Source organism: Phocoena phocoena, chromosome 14 (genome assembly GCF_963924675.1).
Source record: "Phocoena phocoena chromosome 14, mPhoPho1.1, whole genome shotgun sequence".
Lineage (NCBI taxonomy): Eukaryota > Metazoa > Chordata > Mammalia > Artiodactyla > Phocoenidae > Phocoena > Phocoena phocoena.
The window spans coordinates 64,449,739-64,475,019 of record NC_089232.1 but is presented as its reverse complement, the minus strand read 5'-3'; the positions used below and the strand labels follow the sequence as shown (position 1 = coordinate 64,475,019).

At 40.7% G+C, this 25,281-nt stretch overlaps 1 protein-coding gene across 1 annotated transcript in view; it reads left to right on the top strand.

Annotated features, from left to right (window-relative positions):
* Positions 1-10,528: 10,528 nt before the first annotated feature.
* Positions 10,529-25,281, top strand: part of BIRC6 (baculoviral IAP repeat containing 6) — a 245,524-nt gene continuing 230,771 nt past the window's right edge. Inside the window, exon 1 of the mRNA XM_065891330.1 lies at positions 10,529-10,769. Within this exon, the coding sequence (XP_065747402.1) occupies positions 10,529-10,769 (241 nt within the window). The remainder of the gene's footprint in view (positions 10,770-25,281) is intronic.

Below are 25,281 nucleotides of genomic sequence, written 5' to 3'. Positions count from 1 at the left end.
GTTAATATCTTGCATAACCATAGTACATTTATAAAAACCAGGATATTAACATCAGTACAATACGATTAACTAAATGACAGACTTTATTTGGATTTCATCAGCTTTTCCATCAGTAACTGTTTTCTGTTCCAGGACCCAATCCAGGATCCCACGTTGCATCTTGTCATCGTGTCTCCTTAAATCTCCTCCAGCCTGTGACAGTTCCTCAGTCTTTCCTTGTCCTCACGACCTTGGAACTTTTGGAGAGTACTAAAATTGTGAAGAGTACAGGTCTTTTGTAGAACGTCCCTTAGTTTGGATCTGCCTGATACTTTTCTCATGATTAGATTGAAGGTGTGCATTTTTAGCAAGAAACTTCAAAGTGATGTCCTTCCCAGTAGCATGTCACATCATGGGGTTCAGATATATATATATATATATTCTTTTTCCAATTATTTTCTTGTAGGTTACTACAAGATACTGAATATAATTCCTTGTGCTATACAGTAAATCCTTGTTGTTTATCTTGAAAGGTACAGTTTTATTAATTTGATATTAATGCTCAAAGGAAACAGTGTAATGAGAGGACAGATTGGGTCAGAGGATCTTGTGCTAGTTCTGGTTTTCCCAGGTGTCCCTCACTTTGTCCCTCTGAGTAGTAATTCTCAATCACAGGAGCCCCTCAGGCCTCTAGGGGAACTTCCTTGTCCCACAGTAGACCTACTGAGTTGGAACTGTTGCCATATGGGAGAGCAGGTTCAGGGTAGATAGATCTGATTCTTTTAAGCAAAACCATCAGTTTGGACTTTTAATGTGAAATCTGAATGAATAGGTGAATGATTTCCTCATTGGTCTTCCTATTTCTACTCTTGTAGGGTGAGGCAAGTGAGGCGCTCGCCTGAGGTGCAAAACTTATGGGGGTGCCGAAAACCTCAATGATAAATCATATTTTAATGAAGTATTTTAAAAAATCAAAATAAATGCAAAAAAATGGTGGAAAAGCATCAAAATTTTTCGTAGAGACAGGATCTGCACTTGCGCGATCCTGTTGTGTTTTCTTAAGCTGATCTCAGCCCTGGCTCCAAGGAAACTTATTACAAAAACAGGGAGCTGGACTGTAGGCCATAGTTGGTAGATTTTATTTTTTTTAATATTGCTTTTAAAGTATGACTAATCTGGATCACTGAGTGTTTTGGCAGCTCTTTAAATTTCACATCCAAGGTCAGTGCTTTACCCTTGTGCCTTACCCAAGGTGAGTGCCGCTTCCTGGTTGAGCCTGGCTTGTGGGATCTTAGTTCCTGGACCAGGGATTGAACCCCAGGCTCTTGGCAGAGAAAGTGCAAGTGTGGAGTCCTAACCACTGGAACACCAGGGAATACCCCCTGCTGTTACCTTTCAATTTACTCTTTACACAGCAGTCAGAGTGGTCTCTTTAAAGGTAAATCAGATCCTGTCACTCCACTGTTAAATGGCTTTCCTTTGCACTTAATGTAAAGCCCCAAATCCTTACTGTGGCCCACACCTACCCGCTCCGACATAAGCTGGCCCCTGCCTTCCTCTTGAGCTTCATCTGTGCCATTCTTCCCACGGCTTACTCAGCTCCAGCTACACTGGTGGGAAAAAGCCAAATGCCCCAGGGCCTTCATACAGCCCAGAAGATTCTCTTTTCCAAAATACTCCTAAATACTTTCCTCTTCAACTGGTATTTCCTTTTCAGGTGTTAGATGTCAGCTTGACTTCCATGTTTGTTGAAAAGCCTGATTTCACGCTCTAGTCACTTTTTCATAGCACTATAAGTTTTTCCTTGATACACATCACATTTGTAATCACATATTTTTTTGATGATGATTTGATTAATGTCTGTTAGCTCACTTAGTTGTAATCCCCAAGGAGCAGCCATGCTCTGTGGCTTGCAGGATCTTAGCTGCCTGACCAGAGACTGAACCCGGGCCGAGCAGTGAAAGCGCCAAGTCCTAACCACTGGACTGCCAGGGAATTCCGACACCTGTTTCTTTGCTCTGTTGTTTCTTTCATCTTTATCACTAGTGGCGAGGTTGTAGTAAGTGCTTAATAAATACCTAACACAGTGACTGGACCATAATAAATTCTCAATAATTGTTCACAAAATATTATTAGAAAGGTAAGTCAGGTAGCGTATGAAAGCAAGGAGGAAAGCAAATGAACTTTCCAGGTACTTTAGTCAACTTCCAGTGAGTTCCCACTATTTTTTGGTTTGTTTTTTCAGTCCATGACTTTTCCTTTAATCTCAGGCTGCAATCCTATGCTTACCCTTATTATATCTATGGCTCCTGAAGATGTCTATCCTTAATCCAGAACAGCCTGGTGAACTTTTGTATCGTTGCCTGAAAGTGTCAAAGGTAAGTGGATCAGGTATCCAAAACTTTCAGTTAAATGCCACATTGAGCTTTTCTCCAGAAATAATGACTGCTCACACCGAAAAGGCACTAGGCTTTTCCATATGATTATTCTATATCAAATTCAGAAAATGGAAGGTGTTCAACATGCTTTACTTCCTGTGAGTGTGGTTTGGCCAAAAAGAAGAATTGAACCTATGAAAAAATAGGGGGTTCCCCTGTCTCTTGTTTCTGATCTTCTAGCTCTTTGATTCTCAAAATATGGTCTAGGCATCACCGGCATTGGCCTCAGAGCCGGAACTTGTTAAATGCAGAATCTAAGATCCCCATCCCCAGAATCTATATTTTAATAAGATCCCTGGGCCTTAAAAAATTTAAGAACATGTGTTCCTAGTAAGGGTTTAGTATAAACAGGTACCCACTTCAGAATGGGAAAAGACTCTGTAGTCCAAAGGTTTCTAAACCTGGTTGATACTAAAACCCCATGAGACACTTGTCTAAAAAATATGGATTTCGTGAGAGTCTAATTTTATAGGCTTAGGGTGGGGCTCCAGAATGACTCTGGTGCTGCCAACACATAAAATGGCTTTTGGGAACTGCTGGTTTTGTCCAGCTTTATAATTTCACACAGGAGGTGACTGAGTTAGGAAGCTTTAGCAGCTTGCTCTTAGTCACTAGTGATAAACTCCACTGGAAAAGAAGTCTTTTGGAGGGGGATTACAAGTGTTTAATTTTATTTTTTCATTCTGGTAAGTATTTTAAAAAATATTTTATTATGAAAAGTTTCAAACATACAGGAGAGTTGATAAAACTTTCATAGTAAACATAGTAAAAAAGATTCCACCATTAACATTTTACTATCCTTGCTTTATCCCATATCTATCCACTTCAATCCACTCCTCTATTCATCCATCCCCAACCTATCTTTTTTAATTCATTTCAAAGTAAATTGCACATATCAGTATGTCTCCCAAACACTGCATCATGTATGTGAGATAATTTGTTTGATTTCTCATCTTTACACTGTATCACATTTTTCATAGGAAGGGCAAGAAAACTATGAGGATAGCAGAAGTGAGAAAAACAGTAAAAACATGTAGAAGAAGGAAAGCAAGAAACACTGGCACATTTAAAGATGATTACCTCCAATTTTTGAAGTACAGAAAACCTCACAGCAATCTAGTAAGCTTATGCAAATTACTACAGAGAGTAATTTTTAAAAAAACAGTACCCTCTAGATACATATTAACTTCATGAAGACTGATCTTTGGCACTAACCCAATATTTGGAGCTAGCGTGCTCTTGTTCCCTGTGACTGCATTTCCCTCCTAGAAATCGTGATATTCACATCCCAAATATACACATCCTGTAACAGCCCTAGCTCTGGCCTCTTTCCAGGACACTAGGATACCACTGATGTGAAACGAAACTGAATCTGGAATAACTGAGGAGACTCTAATCCCTGCCCAGTGATGAGAAACAAATGTGGACTGTGCTTCTGTTTTCTCCTGACAGTAAATTTTTTTATTAGAAAAATTGTGATACAATACATATAACATAAAACTTACCATTTTGACCATTTTTAAAAATTAATAAACTTTAGTTTTCTAGAACAGTTTTAGATTTACAGAAAAACTGAGCAGACAGTACAGAGAATTCCCATATAACTGCTCCCCTGTACTCAGTTCTCCTATTATTAACATCTTGCATCAATATGGCATATTTGTTATAGTAAATAAACAAACACTGCTACATAATTATTAACCAAAGCCCATAGTTTACATAAGTTCCCTCTTTGTGTTGTACAGTTCTGCGGGGTTTGACAAATGCATAATGTCGTGTATCTGTCATTATAGAAGCACACAAAATTATTTCACTGCCCTAAAAATCCCATCCTCCACCTATTCATTGCTCCTCCCTTCCTATTAACCACTGGCAACCACTGATCTTTTTACTGTCTCCACACTTCTTCCTTTTCAATAATGTTGTATGGTTGGAATCATACAGTAGGTAGCCTTTTCAGTTTGCCTTCTTTCACTTAGCCTTATGCACTTATGGTTCCTCCAGGTCTTTCATAGCTTGATCGTATATTCCTTTTTATCACTGAATGACAATCCACTGTACAGATGTACCACAGATTGCTTATCCATGCATCTATTGAAGGGCATCTTAGCGGCTTCCAAGTTTTGGTGATTATGAATAAAGTTACTATAAATATTTGTGTACAGGTTTTGTGTAGGCATAAGTTTTCAACTAAGTTGGGTAAATACCTAGGAGTGTGATTGCTGGCTCATATGGTTAAACTGTGTTTAGCTTTATAGAAAACTAACAAAGTGTGTTTCAAAGTGGTTTTACCATTTTGTATTCTTTTTTTTTTTTTTTTGCGGTACGCGGGCCTCTCACTGTTGTGGCCTCTAACGTTGCGGAGCACAGGCTCCGGACACGCAGGCCCAGCGGCCATGGCTCACGGGCCTAGCCGCTCCGTGGCATGTGGGATCTTCCCGGACCGGGGCACGAACCCGTGTCCCCTGCATCAGGGGCAGGCGGACTCTCAACCACTGCACCACCAGGGAAGCCCCCATTTTGTATTCTTACTAGCAATGAATGAGAGTTCCTGTTGCTCCACATCCTTATCAGCACTTGTTATTGTCAGTTTAAAATTGTTTAGCCATTCTAATAGGTGTGTAGTGGTACCATCTTAATCATTTTTAAGTTCACAGTTCAGCAGCATTAAGTACATTCACATTATTGTGCTACCATCACCACCATCAATCCACAGAGCTCTTCATCTAGCATGACTAAAACTCTGTACCCATTGAACAGCTCCGCATTCACTCCTCCCTTTAGCCTCTGCAACCACCATTCCACTATCTGTCTCTAAGAATTTAACTAAGTACCTCATGTAAGTGGAATCATACAGTATTTGTCTTTATGTGATTGCCTTATTTCACTGAGCATCATGGCCTTAAGTTTCATCTGTGTAGTGGCATGACTCAGAATTTCCTTGCTTTCTAAGTCTGAATAATATCCATATATAGATATATATATCTCACATTTTGCTTATACAGTCATCAGTCATCTGTCATTGATGGAAACTTTGGGTTCCTACTGCACTTTAGCTATTGGGAATAATACTGCTATGAACATGGATGTACAAATGTCTTTGAGATCCTGCTTTCAGTTCTTTTCAGTATGTACCCAAAAGTGGAATTGCTGAATCAAATTGTAATTCTATTTGTAATTTTTGGATGAACAGCCATACTATTTTCCACAGCAGCTGTACCATTTTACATTCCCACCAATAGTGCACAAGTTTCAATTTCTACACATCCTTGCCAACACTTTTTTTCTGTGTTTTTTTTGTTTTTGTTCTCTTTTGTTTTGTTTTGTTTTTTATAGTAGCCATCCTAATGAATGTGAAGTGGTATCTCATTGTGCTTTTTGTCCTTAGAGTGAATTTTAGTGATACATATACTGGCTGTCAATATCAGGCCAGATAGAAAGAATTTCTAGGAGATCAGCCTTTCCATTAGAAATCATTAGAACTTCATTGTATTCTGCTTTGGGACAAGGCAAATCTCCCCATAAACTTCAGCAGAGAAGTTAATTGGGCATTAGGCTGTTGATTTCCATTTTTTTTTTCAGTTTAAAGATTTCTTTATTGTCATCAAAGTTTCTTTTTCTTCCCTAAATTCAGATTCCCTTACTATATCAAGCATTTGTTTTATGCAATTTTGTATATAGGTTAAGTGTGTGTGTGTATTGTGGGTTTTACTGGAGTATGTTATAAATGTGCCCCAATTGTAGCTCCTATGGCATGACCTCAGGCATCCATTCAGACTCCCTCTAGTACTTACCAGGGAATCTTCAGGGATAGTGTTTGCTCTGTAAGCTCCAGAATCAGTTTAACCTCTCTGTTCCTATGTGGCTCCAGACAGGCCTCCACTCAGCTAGAGCCCCTGCTTACTCCTCTGCCAATCATCATCTTGTAGTTCTGGGGAAGCTTGTCTCTTTTAGACCTCACCTCTATTCCTCCTACTACAGGCTGGTTCCCCATCACCAGTGACTGCACAAGGGAAAGAGAGGGGCAGGAGGGGGTGAGAAACTCTGCTCTCTCTCTCTGTCTATGCCTTTTATTTCTTTTTTTTTTGCCTTGTTGCAGTGACTTCCATTAAGTTCCAGAACTTCCAGTACTGTGTTAAAAAGGACTGATGAGAGTGGATGTTCTTGACTTGTCCCTGATTTTAGAGGGAAAGCAGTCATTATTTTACTGTTAAATATGGTGTTAGCTGTAGGTGTTTTGTGGATGCTTTTTTTTTCAAGTTGGGGAAATTTCCCTCTATTTTTAGTTTGCTGAAAGGCTTTTTTTTTCTTGTAATGGATGTTGGATTTTTTTTTAACATATTTATTGGAGTCTAATTGCTTTACAATGGTATTAGTTTCTGCTGTATAACAAAATGAATCAGCTATACATATACATATATCCCCACATCTCTTCCCTCTTGTGTCTCCCTCCCACCCTCGCTATCCCACCCCTCTAGGTGGACACAAAGCACCGAGCTGATCTCCCTGTGCTATGCAGCTGCTTCCCACTAGCTATCTATTTTACATTTGGTAGTGTATATATGTCCATGCCACTCTCTCACTTCTTGTCAGCTTACCCTTCCCCCTCCCTGTCTTCAAGTCCATTCTCTATGTCTGCGTTTTTACTCCTGTCCTGCCCCTAGGTTCTTCAGAACCATTTTGTTTTTTAGATTCCCTATATATGTGTTAGCATACGGTATTTGTTTTTCTCTTTCTGACTTACTTCACTCTGTATGACAGTCTCTAGGTTCATCCACCTCACTACAAATAGGATGTTGGATTTTTTTTTTTTTTTTTTTTTTGCAGTACGCGGGCCTCTCACTGTTGCGGCCTCTCCCATTGTGGAGCACAGGCTCCGGATGCGCAGGCTCAGCGACCACGGCTCACGGGCCCAGCCACTCCGCGGCATGTGGGATCCTCCTGGACCGGGGCACGAACCTGTGTCCCCTGCATTGGCAGGCGGACTCTCAACCACTGCGCCACCAGGGAAGCCCGGATGTTGGATTTTTATCAAAATGCTTTTTCTGTATCAATAAGGCCTGTTTTTTGAGTCCACATGTCTGATTCCAGCAGATTTCTCTTTCCAGAATGATTGTGAGAATTTCTACTTCCTTTAGGTGATCACCACCTGTGCCCAATGGTTGGGCTGAAGGCCCTCAAAAGGCCACCGCTTCAAAATAGAATAGCCATGAAAATCAGTACATTTTCAATGTCAGGAGTATTTGCTCTCAACTCCGCGAGCAGAAAGACATTAACAACACAGCTGATGCTAAACTTCACCCAGTCTTGCCTAATTTCATTTCCATGATCAGTTCCAAGAATATTACCCTGGGTCCTGAAACACTTCACTGCAGTCTGGAGGTCTCATCCAGTGCTCAAACAAAAATACATACTCACAAAAACAAGCAGCAATTTTCACTAAAGATTGCTCTTTGCAACACTGGTTTTTCAGGGTTCTATGGTTATATGCGTTTGTGAAATGTTGATAAAAGGAGGTTAAACAGTATTGATATGCTAGTATGTATGATAAATCTCCCAAGAGGAGAAATACAGAGGGAGTTCTTTCTCAAAATTTTTTGATTATGAAAGTGTTGTATTTCAGGACATCTTCTGGGTAATGAGCTTTGGAGAAAGCTAATTTACAGGTGAAAGAAATCTAAATTCACAGAAAGAATTATATATATTTTTTGCTCCAATGAAAAAATGTAACAGAGTCTAACAGAAAAAACTATGCCTTGGGCTTCCCTGGTGGCGCAGTGGTTGAGAGTCCGCCTGTCGATGCAGGGGACACGGGTTCGTGCCCCGGTCCGGGAAGATCCCACATGCCGCGGAGCGGCTGGGCCCGTGAGCCACGGCCACTGAGCCTGCGCGTCCGGAGCCTGTGCTCTGCAACGGGAGAGGCCACAGCAGTGAGAGGCCCGCCTACCACAAAAAAAAAAAAAAAAAGAAAAAAAAACTATGCCTTTTATTCTTTTCAATATAGCACATTAAAGTACACTAAGTTTAAATTTAGTGTTCAGGTTACTAGTTTGTTTTCCCTACCAACAAGATGGGGGGCTTGATTTGTATTAAAGGCCTATTCAGGGGAACCTTTCAGATTAATAGAAAAGTTTGGCCCTAATGGGTCTTGAGAGAGAAAATCTTTGAAATGGCAGTTTTTATAGTTTCAGCTTCAGTCCTCTGATTTAAAAAACTGTTTTGGAAGGATACCTCCAGTTACATTTAGATTTGATCATTTGCACTCCTTTATTTAGCTCAAGACACTGAAGTTTTGAGCAGGAGGCTTAAGTTTGGAGTATGGGTTTTGGAGTCAAACTGCCCGAGTTCAAACTCTAGTATGCTATTATACTCCTCCTCACAAGCTGTGAGACCTTGGGCAAGCCATTTAACCTCCCAGTGTTTCCATTTTTACAGTTTACAGGTACTTTCACAAAGACTCGTAAAAGTAGGGGAAATAATTTGATCATCTCCATTTGACTCCTGATAGAACATTTTCAGAATGTATAAGTGACTTGCCCAAGTTCACAGATAAATGAAGCCACAGTGACTCAATATCAGATATTCATTTAGACTTTAATACTTGGGTATTTTTCCCAGTTTATTATATGTTACCTCCCAACATCGGATAAAAATGGCATATTTGCCATTCTAAAATGGAATGAATATATAGATTATATAAGTACAACTTTGCATATGAATAAACAGGTTTAAGATGTAGTTGGGATAATTCATGAAGATTTCCTGAAGGATGTCTGCAGGAGTGTGGGAAGGTAATTAACATTCATAACTTTTATTGAGCACCTACTATATGTCACATCCTATTCTACACATTTAACAAATGATTCTTAAGCCTCTCAGTAGAACTTTGATTAGGTTTTAAGGAAGAGGAAATTAGGCTTTCCGGGATAATACAATGTTCCCCCAATACACAGAATAGTCCTTGATTGTGCTGCATGAATCTACACGTGATAAAATGACATAGAATTATACACACATCGTATGTCAAATCGCTGCTTTTGATATTGAACTACAATTATGTAACTGTTAGGGGACTCTGGGTAAGTAGGACCTCTCTATCTTTCAGGAGTATTGGTCAGGTATTTTATAGAATGACCTTCAGTTTGGGTTTGTCCAATGTTTTTCTCACAGATAGAGGTTACGGGTTTTGGGGTGACAGACCACAGAAGTCTATACTATATTTGCAACTGTGTATAATTATTATTTTGAAATAAAAAGTTAAAAAAAAAAGCATTGTTACGCTCCAGAGGGGGATTTGTAAATTTACTTAACTTCAGTCCCACAACACCCATACACACCGATTAACAAGTTTTGCGTTTAGAATGTGGATAAAGAAACTAAGCTTAACTATACGCTTCCAGCACCTCGTATCTGGCACTTCTGTTCAACAGAAAGATTTGGGGATGGGACGGGGGGCGATGTAATACGCGTGGGCTTGGGGAAGTCGCTCGGTTTCTCCAAATCCAGACTAGACGTTTTTCAGACTGCTAAGCCGAGGCCCAGACCTGAGGTCTCCTTTGCGCCATAGCCAAACCGCTGCACCGCGCTGCTGGGAACGGTCCGGGCGCAGCTGGAACCGTAGCAACGGGCCTCAAGGCGTCTCGGCCAGGTCGCACCGGCCGGGGTCCTCGCCTAGCGGAAATACACGTCCCAACCCCCCACTCTCCATCCATCCACCCCGCCGCGGCCCGGAGCAGGGGAGCTGGGCGGGGCGCAGGCTGCGGCCGCTCCCCGAGCTCGAAAAAAACTGGGACGTTGCGGACGCTTAGCTGGCCAGACCTGAGGCGCGTGGCACGCGCTAGCCCTCCCGCGCATGCTCCTCCCGCCCCGGGCCCCGCCTCTCTATCTCCCTCTCCCCTCCTTCGCCAGCCTCCCTCGCCAGCCTCCCTCTGAGCTTGGCCCCTCCGGGCGCGCGGCCGACGTCCCGCGTGCGTGCCGGCGCCTGACCTCACTTCCGGCTAACGCGCTCGGCTTGCCCCCCGGCCCCGGATGGTGACTGGGGGTGGTGCTGCACCTCCCGGGACTGTCACTGAGCCGCTTCCAGTGTGATTGTGCTGAGCGCAGGCCGGAAGATGGCGGCTGCGGCTGCGGCGGCCTCGGGCCCGGGCTGCTCCTCGGCGGCGGGGGCGGGAGCGGCAGGGGTCTCCGAGTGGCTGGTGCTGCGGGACGGCTGCATGCGCTGCGACGCCGAAGGGCTGCACAGCCTCTCCTATCACCCGGCGCTCAACGCCATCCTGGCCGTCACCAGTCGCGGGACCATCAAAGTCATCGACGGCACCTCGGGGGCCACCCTGCAGGCCTCGGCGCTCAGCGGTGAGTGTGCCGCACGCCGGGCGGGGGCCGGGCCTGCCGCGGGAGGAGCCGGGCCCCGGGATGCTGGGGAAAGAAGCCTCCCAGCCCCGGGGCTCGGCCTCCGGAGGAGGGAAGCGGTGTGACTGGAGCGGGTGGCGGAGGGCAGGGCTCGGGGCTCAGGCCTGGCTGTGAAGGGAGGCCCGGAAGCTGATTGAGGAGGACCTTAGGACTTGGCTTTTTCAGCGGCGGCAGCTGGGAAGAAAAGACGGGCGAGGCGGGGAGTGGTGGGAGTTGCCTTTCGGGCTTTGAGCGTCCGGTGTGGGTTGGTCCTCTGGGAGAGGTGAGGAGGCCTAGGAGCTCAGCACCGGAGAAGCCCAGGCCCCCTGCTAGGTCCTGGAGAGGGTGTCGGTACTGCCTTCTCTTAGATCAGAAAGCGACAGGGTCGCAGTGTTGGTCCCGACGTGAGAGCCCGGTGGCCAGAGGCGAGCGTCCGAGGCGACATCCAAGCCCTACCCTCTTGTGGAGAGAAGTAGATCCGTGTCTGTTCCTGGGACCTGCAGGTGCTGGGATGTACAGCAGGCTTCGCGCCCGGGTTGGGGGTGGGGTGGGTCTGGAGTGGGGGCGGGGAGGGAAGTAGGCGGGCCAGGTGCCTGAACTGTTCCGTCGACGACTTTAGGACTCGGGAGGACGCCATGGAAGACTAGCTCTTGTTCCCTAGGTCGGGGCTTCCACCTTCTACTCACCAGGGACGAGAAACTCGGCACCTGCGGTGTATGAGTTACAGATTTCCTTTGGGTTCCGAACTAGGTGAAACTTCCGGCCCTCTCTGCTGGTTTTACCACTGCGAGCTGAAAGTTGGGATACGGAGGCGCGTGTGAGGCTCACCATTGGAGGAGAGCAGTTCTGGCCGGTGTAAACGTTGGTCCAGGGATGGGACTTTGAGTATGCGTGAGACGAACGCTCGGTGGGCTGGGGTGGAGTGTTTTGGAATTGCCCTGGCTAGGTTACGTTTGGCTGAGACGACATTTCATTTGCGATAGAATGAGTGGCTTAATTTAGATGTTACAAATTGATATTGAAAAGTTAGTATACAAGTGAGTTAGACTCATGCACAGAGATGTAATGTGTATGACTGTCCATATTTAGCCAAGTGGAAGTAGTGAAGTGGTCTTACCCATTCACTTATATTTTAACAGAGACAAATAAGGAAAGGTCGTTATTCTGATTTACTGTCTGAGACACTTAAGAGTAAATGGGAATCTAGGTATACAAAGTTAAAGGGTTTAATTTTTGTTTTTGTGAGCATTGTGAAAGAAATGGGCTGTGTATAGCTATAGAAAATAAACCTGTAACACATCTAAAATATGTCTAAGGGAAAGTTTGTATTGTAGTCTTGTAATTTTTCTTTTCTTGGCTTGGGTAAAGTACAGGAGTGGTGTCCCAGATGTAGCAATGAGCATTTACTGCAACTTGGACATAACAGCTTGTCACTCTGTATGAGAGGGTGCTTCTTGCTAATAGTTGGATTTCTTTCCTCTTAAACTCACTTAAATATATTTCACATATGAAAAGGTATAAAGAACAATTGTGGCAGACAACCATGTATTCTCGACTTGGTTAAAAAAAATAAAACATCACAAATAGAGTTGAAGTCTTGTGTGTCCCTCCTGGATTGCATTCCTTCAACTCTCCCTCCCCCATGAGCATTATCCTTAATTTGGTTTTATCATTCTTATACGTATCTTTATGTTTTTTATTATATACTTTATCTTTAAACGGTATCTATTACTGTCTTTCATGACTTTAAATTTTGAATAAGTGGTAACATATATACTTGAATTTTTATAAAAAGCCATATTAACAAAAGTCTTAAAATGTTTTCAGTAGAAAGAGGACTCTCACAGGGTGATTTTATATCTGGAGGCCGTGCTTCAGAAAGATTATATGTGCCAGAGTTAGTTATAAATGATTGGGGAAATTGGACAAATATGAATGTGCCTGTTCATGAAAGGGAAGAAAACAGTCACTCTAATGGTAGATTACTTAAGGAGAGGGCTTTAGATACATAATGTAAGTGTAAAGGTAGATATATAAACTATAGCACTGATTTGGGATACCTTAGTTGAGGTATGTTGGAACATTTAATTAGAAAGTATGGGATTGGATACAATGGTGGATAGCCATGCATTGAGAATTGAATAGTATGTGATTAAAATTATGTAGAAGAGTTTATGGCAAATAAAACAAAAGGATTACAAGAAAAGTTTGAAAGTAACAATGGACAAATTCTGAAGTGTTTTCATATGTGAGAAGTGCAGTTTATTAATAATAATTACCAGAGGTTGTATAGGGTCCTGTGTGTGTCATTTCTTCAGATGATGGGGAAGGAATGCTGCATTTTATGTTTTGCCTGGAATATGTAGGTACTTAGTAGGTTTGGCTTTAATGATGAATAGAGGGTGACAGTCCTATAAATAGAATGGGCAGAAGGTGCCAGTAGTGATGATGGCCCTAACATGACCCCTCTTTCCAGTTCATGGGCAGTGAGCCACCTTCTTTTCTACCCCAGAGGAAAGACATCTTTGTTAAAGGGGATAAAGAGTCGTGATGTAAGTGGTTTAAGGGGATAGAGAGTTTTATTGGGTGATAGAGTAGTCTTATGGATAGGTTCAGTTTATGGGGTTATGGGTAGTCTGTTGGTGTTGATTGGAAATCGAAAAATGGGAGCAGGACTTGTATGTATAGGTATTCACTTGGATGGCCAAGATGGTGAATTTTAAACTACCGTTGTTGACTACTGTATATGTTTAAATTATCTGTATCTCACAAAAAATGTTTATAAATGCATTTTCTTTAGATTAAGAGTCATCAGTATATACTTAGGTTAGGCAAGTATTTGCCCCCTGTTAGTGTTTTAGAGTTAAGATTTCTGAGTCTCTGTGCTTGTTCTTTGGCCTGGCATTCAGTAACCTCCATGATCTGGCCTCTAGCAGTCTTTCCAGTCTTGTCTCCCTATTTTGTTTTGTGAAACTGGTTCATTTAATTTTCTTTCCCAACTCCAGTAGTTTTACTCTTTCTTGGAATTCACCAATTCCCTCCAGAAAATTAGACAAATCTTACCCATTTTTCGAGACCTAGAGCATACCTTTGACTTCCTGATTCTTTTAGCTTGAAGTGATCCACTGAACCCCTAAGCACATATTGTTGTATTAATTCTTATTTCAGTAATTTGGCAACTTAACTCTTTGTGGTATGTTTTCTGTCTTGAACTATTTAAATTCCATTTTATTTAGTTTTTTTGTGAGTATATGATGTCTGTTTAACTATATTTCAAACTCCTTGTCGCAAGGAGCCTTGTCTACTTGTTTATATCCCCTCCCCAGCATGCCTAGTACAATCTATTAATAAATATTTTTGATTTGGTATATGTATACTAATGAGTATGTTAAGTGGATGCTTCTTTACATATTAACTGCTAAGTAAACACGCTTTCTTTGGCTTTGGTGATTTTTGTTTTTTCTTTCTTAAATGGACTTTTTTTAAGAGCTGTTTTAGTTTCACAGTAAAATTGAGCAGAAAGTACAGAGTTCCTCTATTTACCACCCTCCCCATGAATATCTGACACACGTTGGTATGTTTGTTACAATCAATGAACCTGCATTAACACATCATTATCACCCAAAGTCCATAGTTTATGTTAGTGTTCACCCTTGGTACTGTACATTCTATGGGTTCTGACTGTATATGACATATTGTAGAATATAGTTTCATTGAAATTCTCTTACTCTGCCTATTCACCCTGTCTCCCTTCTGCTCCCTGGCAACTACTGATCATTTCACTGTCTCCATAGTTTTGCCTTTTCTAGAATGTCGTATAGTTGGAAGCATACAGTATGTAACCTTTTCAGTATGGCTTTGTTCCCTGAATAATATGCATTTAAGTTTCTTTCATGTCTTTCTGTGGCTTGATAGCTTATTTCTTTTTAGCATGGAATAATATATTCCATTGTCTGGATGGACCACAGTTTATTTATCCATTCACCTACTGAAGGACATCTTGGTTGCTTCCAGGTTGTAACAGTTATGAATAAAGCTGCTATAAATACCTGTGTCTAGGTTTTTGTGTGGACATAAGTTTTCAGTTCATTTGGGTAAATACCAAGGAGCATGGATCTTATGGCAGGAGTATGTTTAGTTTGTTTTCTTTCTTCTGTTAAAAAAATTTTTGGCCGTACCGTGTGGCATGTGAGATCTTAGTTTTCTGACCGGGGACTGAACCTGTGCCCTCTGTATTGGAAGTGCGGAGTCATAGCCACTGGACCAACAGGGAAGTCCCAGGAATATGTTTAGTTTTGTAAGAAACTGCCAAATTGTCTTCTAAAGTGGCTGTACCATTTTGCATTCCCAGCAGCAATGAATGAGAGTTCCTGTTGCTTCACATCCCTCATCAGCATTTGACGTTGTTAGTGTTTTGGATTGTTGCCATTCTAATATGTGTGTAATATCTCATTGTTTTAATTTGTAATTCCCTAATGACATATGATGTTGAACATGTTTTCATATGCTTATTTGTGGACTTTGGGTTTTAAAAATCAAAATAGCTCTGCGTACACCACTTGACCATATTGTTTATATTACTAGATATGTCCCTCTCTTTAGTTATTGTTTGTTAATGCCATTGAGCATAATAGGAAGGAGCAAAGTTTTGAGTTAAGATCCTAGTTTCTGTTTTGTTTTTTTTTTCCTCCCTGAACTGTGTAACTTTGAATTACTTAGCATTTCTTTTCCAGTTTCTCCATTTGCAAAAAGGGGGTGATAACTGTATTAATTGTGAGGACTAAGTGTTACACGTAAAGTGCTTAGAATAGTGTGTTTACTGTTCAAAACATGTTTTTTATTTATTTGTAAATCTCTTTTTTTTTACTTAAACCATTTTGATATTCTGTTAAGTTTTTTGAACTTAACACCACATTTGAACTTCTTAGGATTTTTTTTGGTAATTTACCACTTTTCACCATCTTGTAGAATCCATCTAGTTTTTGCTTCAGTGTAAGAGTAAGGTATTGTTAATTTGTTTAGTATTTTCTTATTTATTTAATTACTGGTGGTGGTGTTTTCTCTTGCTTCCTGAAATAGAGCCCCTTCTCTGCTAAATGTGTAGTACATTATATATATGTATAATATATATATAATTTATATATATACTTTTTTTTTCTTTTTCTTTTTGTGTATATATACATATTTTTTAAGCAAGCTTTTCTGAGGACATGTGGAGAGAGAATGGGCTTTATGTAGTCCTGAATTTTGAATTTTAGCTCACTTCCTAAACTTCCTGAACTCCAGCTTCCTCCTCATTTGTAAGTTATGATTAATATTTAATAGGATGGTTGTGAAGATTTAAGAGGTAAACATTTTAAGTGCCTAACACTGCTTGGCATATGTATAAGCAGATACACAGTGAATACTAACTCTCTTAAGCCACAGGGTGCTTAGTATTGCCGTGCCCCTCACTGTTACTTTAAAAATTGTTCACTGACTTAGTGTTTGTATTACAGAGGATAGATTTCATTAAAATGTAGATGGAAATAAAAATGTTGATAACAAATATTATCTATATTTGGATAAATATCTTTCATTGTGTTGGTGTGGCTAAATGTCAGAATGAAGTCAAGACTGTTGTATTACTAGTTATGTGTGTGTGTATACACACACACACACATATATATATATAAACATATATATATATATGTGTTTATAAAAATATATATAAATTTTTTTCTGTGGAAAAAACCCAAATGAACTTTTTGGCCAACCCAGTAGATTGTTCATGCAATATATGTACATGAGTAAATGAAGATATAGATGGGTATTAATCAATGAGTATTGTAGTATATGTGTAAGAGTAAGTTACGTTTCTTCAGTTTCTGAAGTGGGTTACAGATCTCTGTCATAGTGAAGAGGAGGAAACTCCAGAGTTGCTCAGTGTTTTTAGACAATCATTCTAGTTTTATATATATTTTTAATGGATATCTCCCTTTTCCTTTTCTGAGACATTTAGTTTTTGGCTGTCCTGGGTCTTAGTTGTGGCATGCGGGACCTTTCATGGCGGCGCTTGGGCTCTTCGTTGTGGTGTGCAGGCTTCTCTCTAGTTGTGGCGCGCAGGCTCCAGGGTGCATGGGCTCTGTAGTTGTGGCGCGTGGGGTACAGAGCACGTGGGCTCTGTAGTTTGCGCCATTCAGGCTCTAGTTGAGGTGCGTGAGCTCAGTAGTTGTGGCGCGTGGGCTTAGTTGCCCCGTAGCATGTGGTATCTTAGTTCCCTGACTAGGGATCGAACCCGCATCCCCTGCATTGTGAGGCGGAATCTTTACCACTGGACCACCGGGGAAGTCCCTAAGACACTGACTTTGATTTGACTTGAGAAGTTTGTACAGTGGTCATAAATGAGAAAAAAGATCATTGTACTCTACTCCAGTTGTAGTGAAGTTCAGATTGGGTGAATTTTAATCGATTGATTGATTGGTATGATGGCTTCTTGTTCAGACTTAGAACTCAGAGATACCTGTTCGAAGAAGTCTTGGAATGTAGAAAACTAATTAGGTTAGCTTGCATAGTCCTCACGAAATGAATTTTATGGATGACACTCATATTTATCATCTCTTTAGAGGTGGAAAATATTTTTCTTACTACTTCTGAATTCGGTATGCATCAGTCTGGGTAAAATGCAACATCTTCCTGTAGATCTCAGTTTTGGAAATTGTAAATGATACAGATCACTATGTCCTGACTAATTTTGGTGCATGAAGCCTTCCTAGTCTCAGTTATAAACATGGTATAGAGTTGGGGTTTCAGTAACCTTTCAAGATAGTTGTCTTCTGGATACATCTGAGTTCCTTATAAAAACTTAATTCGGCAAGTATCTTTGTGGGCTGTGACTACGTACTTTGGCTCTGTTTCAGTTGACTGACTTTAGTAATGCTACAGAATGACCTATCTTATGTCAAAGATTTGGTGTTTTATTAGCAAAACATTTTTCTGTAATTAATTAGAGTGAATTAATATTCTTAAAAAATATTTTGCTATGTTTTCAAGATCCTCTATATCTACCCAAATTTTTACATTTACCTCCCACATTTTCCTAACTATTCAATGTTCAAAGATGGCTTGGCTCTAGGAAAGAATTTACCTAGTCTTTGTTTCAGTAGTGTTAGACTTATTAATGAGAGGCAGTATAAGAGATCAGCCTCTGGAACCAAATAGCTTGAGCTTTAGTCTTGGTTCTTTTCGATTTTGAAGTTCATCAGGAAGATGAACATAATAATACTATCTACCTCATAAAGTGGTTGTGAGAATTAAAATGAGTCAACATATGTTAAACATATAGAATAGTGCCTGGTATATAGTATGTGCTCTGTAAGTTGTTCTTGTGGTAGCAGTGGCTGTTTGAAAGTTTGCTGAGTGTAGTAGATGTTTTTACTATAGATACTCTGTTGAAATTGCAGTGTTTTTTTCTTCCAGTTTGCCATGTATGTGGAAATGTGACCACTGAAATCGAATAGACATAAGAGCAGTAATTTTGTATTACAGGAGAGTAAAAAAAAATTATGTAAGTTAATTGATTTTGGACTTGAAATTGTTAAAAGAGCACAGTGATGTGAAGAGCTGGTTGATTGGTATTCATTTACACACTTATTGAACATGTGCTAGTCATGGGGGCACAAAATAATTAAGGCAACATTTTGACCTTTGAATGCATAGAGGAGGGAGTTTCTTCAACCTGAGGAGAATAGAGAAGGCTTCTCAAAGGATGTTGCCTTTATGATTGATTTGGGAAGATGAGATAGTGGGAGGGATGATCATCTTAGGCCAAGGTACTTGGCTTATGCAGAGACATATTGGTCTTTAAAAGCATGGTAGGGACTTGCCTGGTGGTGCAGTGGTTAAGAATCAGCCTGACAATGAAGGGGACACAGGTTTGAGCCCTGGTCTGGGAAGATCCCACATGCCGCGGAGCAACTCAGCTCATGCACCACAGCTACTGAACTTGTGCTCTAGAGGCTGCGAGCCACAACTAGTGAGCCCACATGCCACAACTGCTGAAGCCTGTGTGCCTAGAGCCCATGCTCCACAACAAGAGAAGCCACTGCAGTGAGAAGCCTGCACACTGCAATGAAGAGTAGCCCCGGGGCGTCCCTGGTGGCGCAGTGGTTGAGAGTCCACCTGCCGATGCAGGGGACACAGGTTCATTTCCCGGTCCGGGAAGATCCCACATGCCGCGGAGCGGCTGGGCCCGTGAGCCATGGCCGCTGAGCCTGCGCGTCTGGAGCCTGTGCTCCGCAACGGGAGAGGCCACAACAGTGAGAGGTCCGCGTACTGCAAAAAAAAAAAAAAAGAGTAGCCTCGCTCGCAGCAACTAGAGAAAGGCCGCGTGAAACAACAAAGACCCAACGCAGCTGAAGAAATTAAATAAATAAATAAATAAACAAATGGTAAATCCAGGGAAGTTTTGGGGGGAAGACGAGTTGGGGTTGGATGGTTAGAGTTGAAGCTGAGAGATTGGCAAAGACAAGAACGTAATATGTTTTGCCAAAAAGTTTGGAGTTGATATCAATGGTAGGGAGCCATTGTAGGTTATCACAGAATCACAGTTGTTTTTTATTTATTCATTTATTTATTTTTAACATCTTTATTGGAGTATAATTCCTTTACAATGGTGTGTTAGTTTCTGCTTTATAACAAAGTGAATCAGTTATACATATACATATGTCCCCATATCTCTTCCCTCTTGCATCTCCCTCCCTCCCACCCTCCCTATCCCACCCCTCTAGGTGGTCACAAAGCACCAAGCTGATCTCCCTGTGCTCTGTGGCTGCTTCCCACTAGCTATCTATTTTACATTTGGTAGTGTATATATGTCCATGCCACTCTCTCACTTCCTCCCAGCTTACCCTTTCCCCTCCCCATATCCTCAAGTCCATTCTCTAGTAGGTCTGTGTCTTTATTCCCATCTTGCCCCTAGGTTCTTCATGCCTTTTTTTTTCTTATTTTTCTTAGATTCCATATATATGTGTTAGCATACGGTATTTGTTTTTCAGAAAGAAAGATTCCAAGCTAATACCCAGTTGTGAGAAGTGATGAGAGCTGCATCTAAGTTTGAGAGGTAGAAACAACATAATTTGGTGAACGTGGGGATGAGAGGGATTGACAAGGTGAAAATTACTCATACTTAGCTTTCTACTTTGGGTAACTGGATGAATGAATTAACCTGAAGTACAAGAAGTACAAGAAGGTGTGGTGAGTAGCTTTTGTTGGCGAATGCTGAGGAGCAAGAGGGACATAGTGATTTCAGTTGTGTTACTTTTGAGGTTCTTGAAGGACATCCATGTAGAGATGTCCAGAAGACATTTGGAAATTCAGGGTTGAAGCTTGAAAATTTGGGAATACAGACTTGGAAGGCATTGGCATTTATAGACAAAGCCTAGTCTAGTGGTTAAGGATATTGGCTCCGGAGCCAGACTGAGTTCCAGTCTATGATTTATCACTTCCTAGCTGTGTCTTAGGCAAGATGCTTAACCTCTCTCTCTGCACTTCATAATTAGTACCTAACTCATTTGGTTTTTGGAAAGATATTAAGTAAACTAATGCATGTAGACATTGCTTGGCCCACCATAAGCACTCAGTAAATGTTACTTTTTGTATTGGTGTTTTAAATTATATAGTTCATTTCAACAGGTGTTTGCCACATGGGGATAATAAGATGAATTGTAAGTCCACTCTCCTCCCAAATTTGGAAAGCTTTCTAAACGCAGTGACACCTCAGTTGAGACTTGAAAGAAATGGAGTTAGCCAGGCAGAGGGAACAGCATGAGCAAGAGCAGAGGCATGAAGCAGGTAATATTTGTTATAAGCAGTTTGGTATCAGAGTGCAAAGCATGAGGAAGGGCGTGATGGGATAGCCTGAGGATCTTGGACTTGGCCCTCCTGGGCTATGGCTCCCATATTTTTCAGTTGAAGAACTCCCAGTTTAAGGTAAAAAATGTAGGGCCCTATTATGATAGGTATGTTTTTAGTATTAGTTAATTGAGAAAATATTGCAAAAAGCTGCTACTTTTAAGTAATTTTTATTTTAGACTTATTATTGTCTGTGTAATTTGAAAAATACTACAACACGTAATTTGAGCTTTCCTCCTTGCTGGCTTAACCTTGAAATTTTTATAGGGGGGAACAAGTCAGTTAATACTCTTCTACCTGCCCTCCGACTTCAAAAATTTTGTTGTTATCTTCTCACTTGGTCTTTGTGGGCTTGTTTAGTGCCCTCTTTAGTATGTCTTTCCTGTCTTTCTGTGGGAGCATGGGAGGGAGCAGAGGTAAATGTGTGTGCATTATATCCTTGTTTAACTGGAAATCTGTAGTTGTAACTGTACTTAAGTTGTTGAACATTTGGAAATCTATCCTTAGGAATGTTCTCTATAACTATAGATAGAATATAAACAATAATAGATTTCTGTAATGGAGTATGTAAAAATAGTGGGGAGGTCGTGGGAGGTACCTCTCTGATATGTGCATTGTACTGATCATAGCCTCATGCAAAGGTGGGTGCATTTGGCAAGACACTTCTCTGGGTTACCATCTCTAAAATGGGCTAACAATTCTTGCCCAGACTACTTCATTATGTGATATGATAATGAATGTAGAAATTTTTTGTAAATTGTACTTCAAATGTGAGGGGTACAAAATAGTTAAGCCAAACTCTGGTATAGAGAGGAGAAAATGGAGGTACAAATGACAAAAAGAATAAGTTATTTGCTATATAAAACAGTTTGTGACAAGGGCAGTGCTCCTAAAAACAAGTAATTGTGCTCTACTTGAGTATGTTAAATCAAGGATGTATTTTAGAGGAAATAAATATTCTTACTTTTTAGAGGAAATGATTGAAATGTTAGAGTAGGGCAGGTAGAAATGTGTTGTGATTTATCGTGGGCACCAGGAATTTAAATCTTTATGATTTGTTTCTGTGCTTTTACATTGATTTATGTAGTTGGAGAGAGACAAGTAAGACTGCGGAGATAGCACAGGGCAGTGGTTCTCAGCCCCACTTGATCATTAGAATCATCAGGAGAGCTTTTAAAAAACTATTCTGCTTGGGTCCCAGTATTCTCACTTAAGTGGCCTGGAATGGAGCCCAAGCATACTTAAAAAAAAAAATTTTTTTCTTTAATTTTTAGAGCATGCCTGATGATTCTAGTGGGCTGCCAGGTTTAGAGGTTCACACTTCACCTAGAATCTTAAATGAGCAAGTTTATTTCATATGCCTGGGATGAATGAGAGACAAATTTTATTTGAATTGAATAGTATTGTATTTAGCCATAATTTTTTTTTTTTTTGCTAAGAAAACCTCCCAAGTTAGTCTGCTAATAAAACCTACCCCACTGTATCTTTTTTCTAAAAATATTTTAATTTAATTTAATTTTTATTTATTTATTTTTGGTTGCATTGGGTCTTCGTTGCTGCACGCGGGCTTTCTCTAGTTGCGGCGAGCGGGGGCCACTCTTCATTGTGGTGCATGGGTCTCTCATTGCAGTGGCCTCTTGTTGCGGAACACAGGCTCTAGGCGCGCGGGCTTCAGTAGTTGTGGCACATGGGCTCGGTAGTTGCGGCTCGCGGGCTCTAGAGCGCAGGCTCAGTCATTGTGGCGAACGGGCCTAGTTGCTCCGTGGCATGTGGGATCCTCCCGGAGCAGGGCTCGAACCCGTGTCCCCTGCAGGGGGATTCTTAACCACTGCGCCACCGGGGAAGTCCCCCCACTGTATCTTAAATTGTATTTAGTGTATATATAATGAAATATGCTTGTAAGCAGCAGGAATATACCAAGGGCCAAATTCCTGTTGCTTTCTATTTTGTCCTTTTCTCATGTAATTCAGTTTTGTTTGATTTTTTGGAACCAGTTAAGTGCTCTGATTCTTTTTCACCAAAATGCCGCTATAGCAAGGACAGTGATCTCATACTGAGGGCAGAAGGAGGGCAGGGGAAGTAGTGGCTACAGAGGGCAGAAATGGCTAGGATTATCTACCAGATCAACTGTTCCATGCCTCAAATGTCTTTGTTTCATGTTGTCTTAAGAAAAAAGCTAGCTGTTAGAATGTTTCATTTTATCACATTATAGCTTAGTTTTTAAAAAATATTTTAATTAATTAATGATTTATTTATTTAGGCTGTGCCGGGTCTTAGTTGTGGCACATGGGATCTTTGTTGTGGCATGTGGGCTTTTGGTTGTGCCATGTGAACTCTTAGTTGCAGCATACATGCGGGATCTAGTTCCCCCACCAAGGATCGAACCCGGGCCCCCTGCATTGGGAGCATGGAGTCTTACCCACTGAACCACCAGAGAAGTCCACAACTACTGAGCCTGCGCTCTAGAGCCTGCGAGCCACAGCTACTGAGCCCGCATGCCACAACTACTGAAGCCCGCATGCCACAACTACTGAAGCCCGCATGCCTAGAGCCTGCTCTCCACAACAAGAGAAGCCACCTCAAAGAGAAGCCTGCACACTGCAATGAAGACCCAACACAGACAAATAAATAAATAATTAAATTAAAAAAAACCAAAACATTTACTGTGTGTCAAGCACTGGTGATGTAGCAGTTAACAAAGTCCTTGCTTTCCTAGAGCTCATGGTTTAGTGGAAAGAGGTGTATTACACACCACACCACACCCCCCCACATACCCTATATCAAGTGGTGATAAATGCCATAAGATATCAAAACTGATGTGAGATGATGGTGGATACATTTGTGCTGTGTGGTGGTCTGGCGGGTGGAGGGGGTCTCTCTGTGATGGCACTTGAGCAAAGATCCCAGTGATGTGAGAGAGCAGCAAGGCAGATATCCAGGGGAAGTTTTTGTTGGCCTGTTATTGTAGTATGCAAAAACAGCTGGGTGGATTTTCATCATATTTGGATGGAATTTCATCATATTTGGATGGAATTTGACTGACTTAAAATGTAGGCTATGTGAGGAATGATGATGCGTGCCATCTATGTTAAACAGAAAATAGCAGTTTCAGATATGAGCTCCAAATAGAAATTCACAAGGTCACATGTTCCAAACTGTAGAATTATATTGATTTGTAGCTGAGTTGCTTCTCACATGGGCAACTTCCTGTGTAGCAACAGGAATTTATTTACAGATGGTTAGGGGTTCTCCTGTGCAATATCAGATAGGGAAGTTAGTCCCCAGATTTTACTTAATTATAGCCAGGTCAAAATCCTGAAGGAAGCATGTAACCTATATATCCCAGACTGGTTAAGAGTTTTAACTGTGTCAAATTGAGTAACGTATATGAAAAGGGCCCCACAATTTCTTACAGGAAGTAGGTCCTTAAAGATTGAGTCCCATCCATGGAAAATTTTCAGTGGTGATTATGTTCTCAAAACTTTCTCAATTGATGTCAGATACTTAAGATTATTGTAAAAATAAGTGGTCTGGTGGTAGTTTTGGATAAAGTGAACAGGGAGAATTGGAACTTGGAACTCTTAATTCCAGTAATTCTGTATATTTCGGAGAACCTCTTCCATGTTTAGGTAGATCTGCCTAAATAATACTATCCCTGCTTTATATTTTATCCATTTGTTACTTTTTCTTCATGGCCTAGCCACTGAACTTTCCCAAACTTCCTTTGCTTTGCACCAAGTTCTCTTTTATAGGAATACTCATTTTGGCTTTGAATAATACACTATACTAACAACTTTTGTTAAATGATTTTATTTTGGTAACTTTAAATACATTTTAAAGGCTTTATAAGAACCTAACATTAATTTTGCACGCTCTTTATTGACCTTGAATGATATTTGTATGTTTGTATGTTATGGTAGACTATTTTAAGCATTGAAGTCTGATGATATCTCAGTGGACGTGGACTTTTACAGTGTGTTGTGTCAGTTTGCAAAGATAATGTATTTCTGATAGTATTTTTCGAAGTTTTATAGGGATGCACACAGATGGTGTATTTTTAGAGTTGACTATTTCTTAATATGGGTATTAAAATTGATAACTAATTTAAAAAACCCTGCAATTTTCTTCCTTTGAAAATTTCCATTTTAAAAGTGATTTACCTTATTATAGGACATCAGATAGACTAAGAGAAGGTGCAGTTACCTATGGTTTCATTACCTAGAGATGGCCCGTCTTAGCATTTTGGTGTGTAAGAGGTTCTTTTTGCCTTTTTCTATTATTTAATATATTTTTATAGAACTTGGATGGTAAGATATGTTATGGACTATTTCCCCCCTTTACTTTGTTAAAACTGTAAATTGTAAATATTTTCCTATGTCTTTATTCTTTTATATAATTTAAAAATAAATTTTGATTAATGATTATAGTAAATGGCCTTTTATGTGTGTATACTAGTAATACATGCATAGATTCATGTAACCATCACCACAATCAGGGTACAGGGCAGTTTCAATACCTGAAAAGTTCCCTGTGGTATCCACTTTGGTGTCTGTTTGTAGTTAGACTCCCCCCCACAGCCCCAACC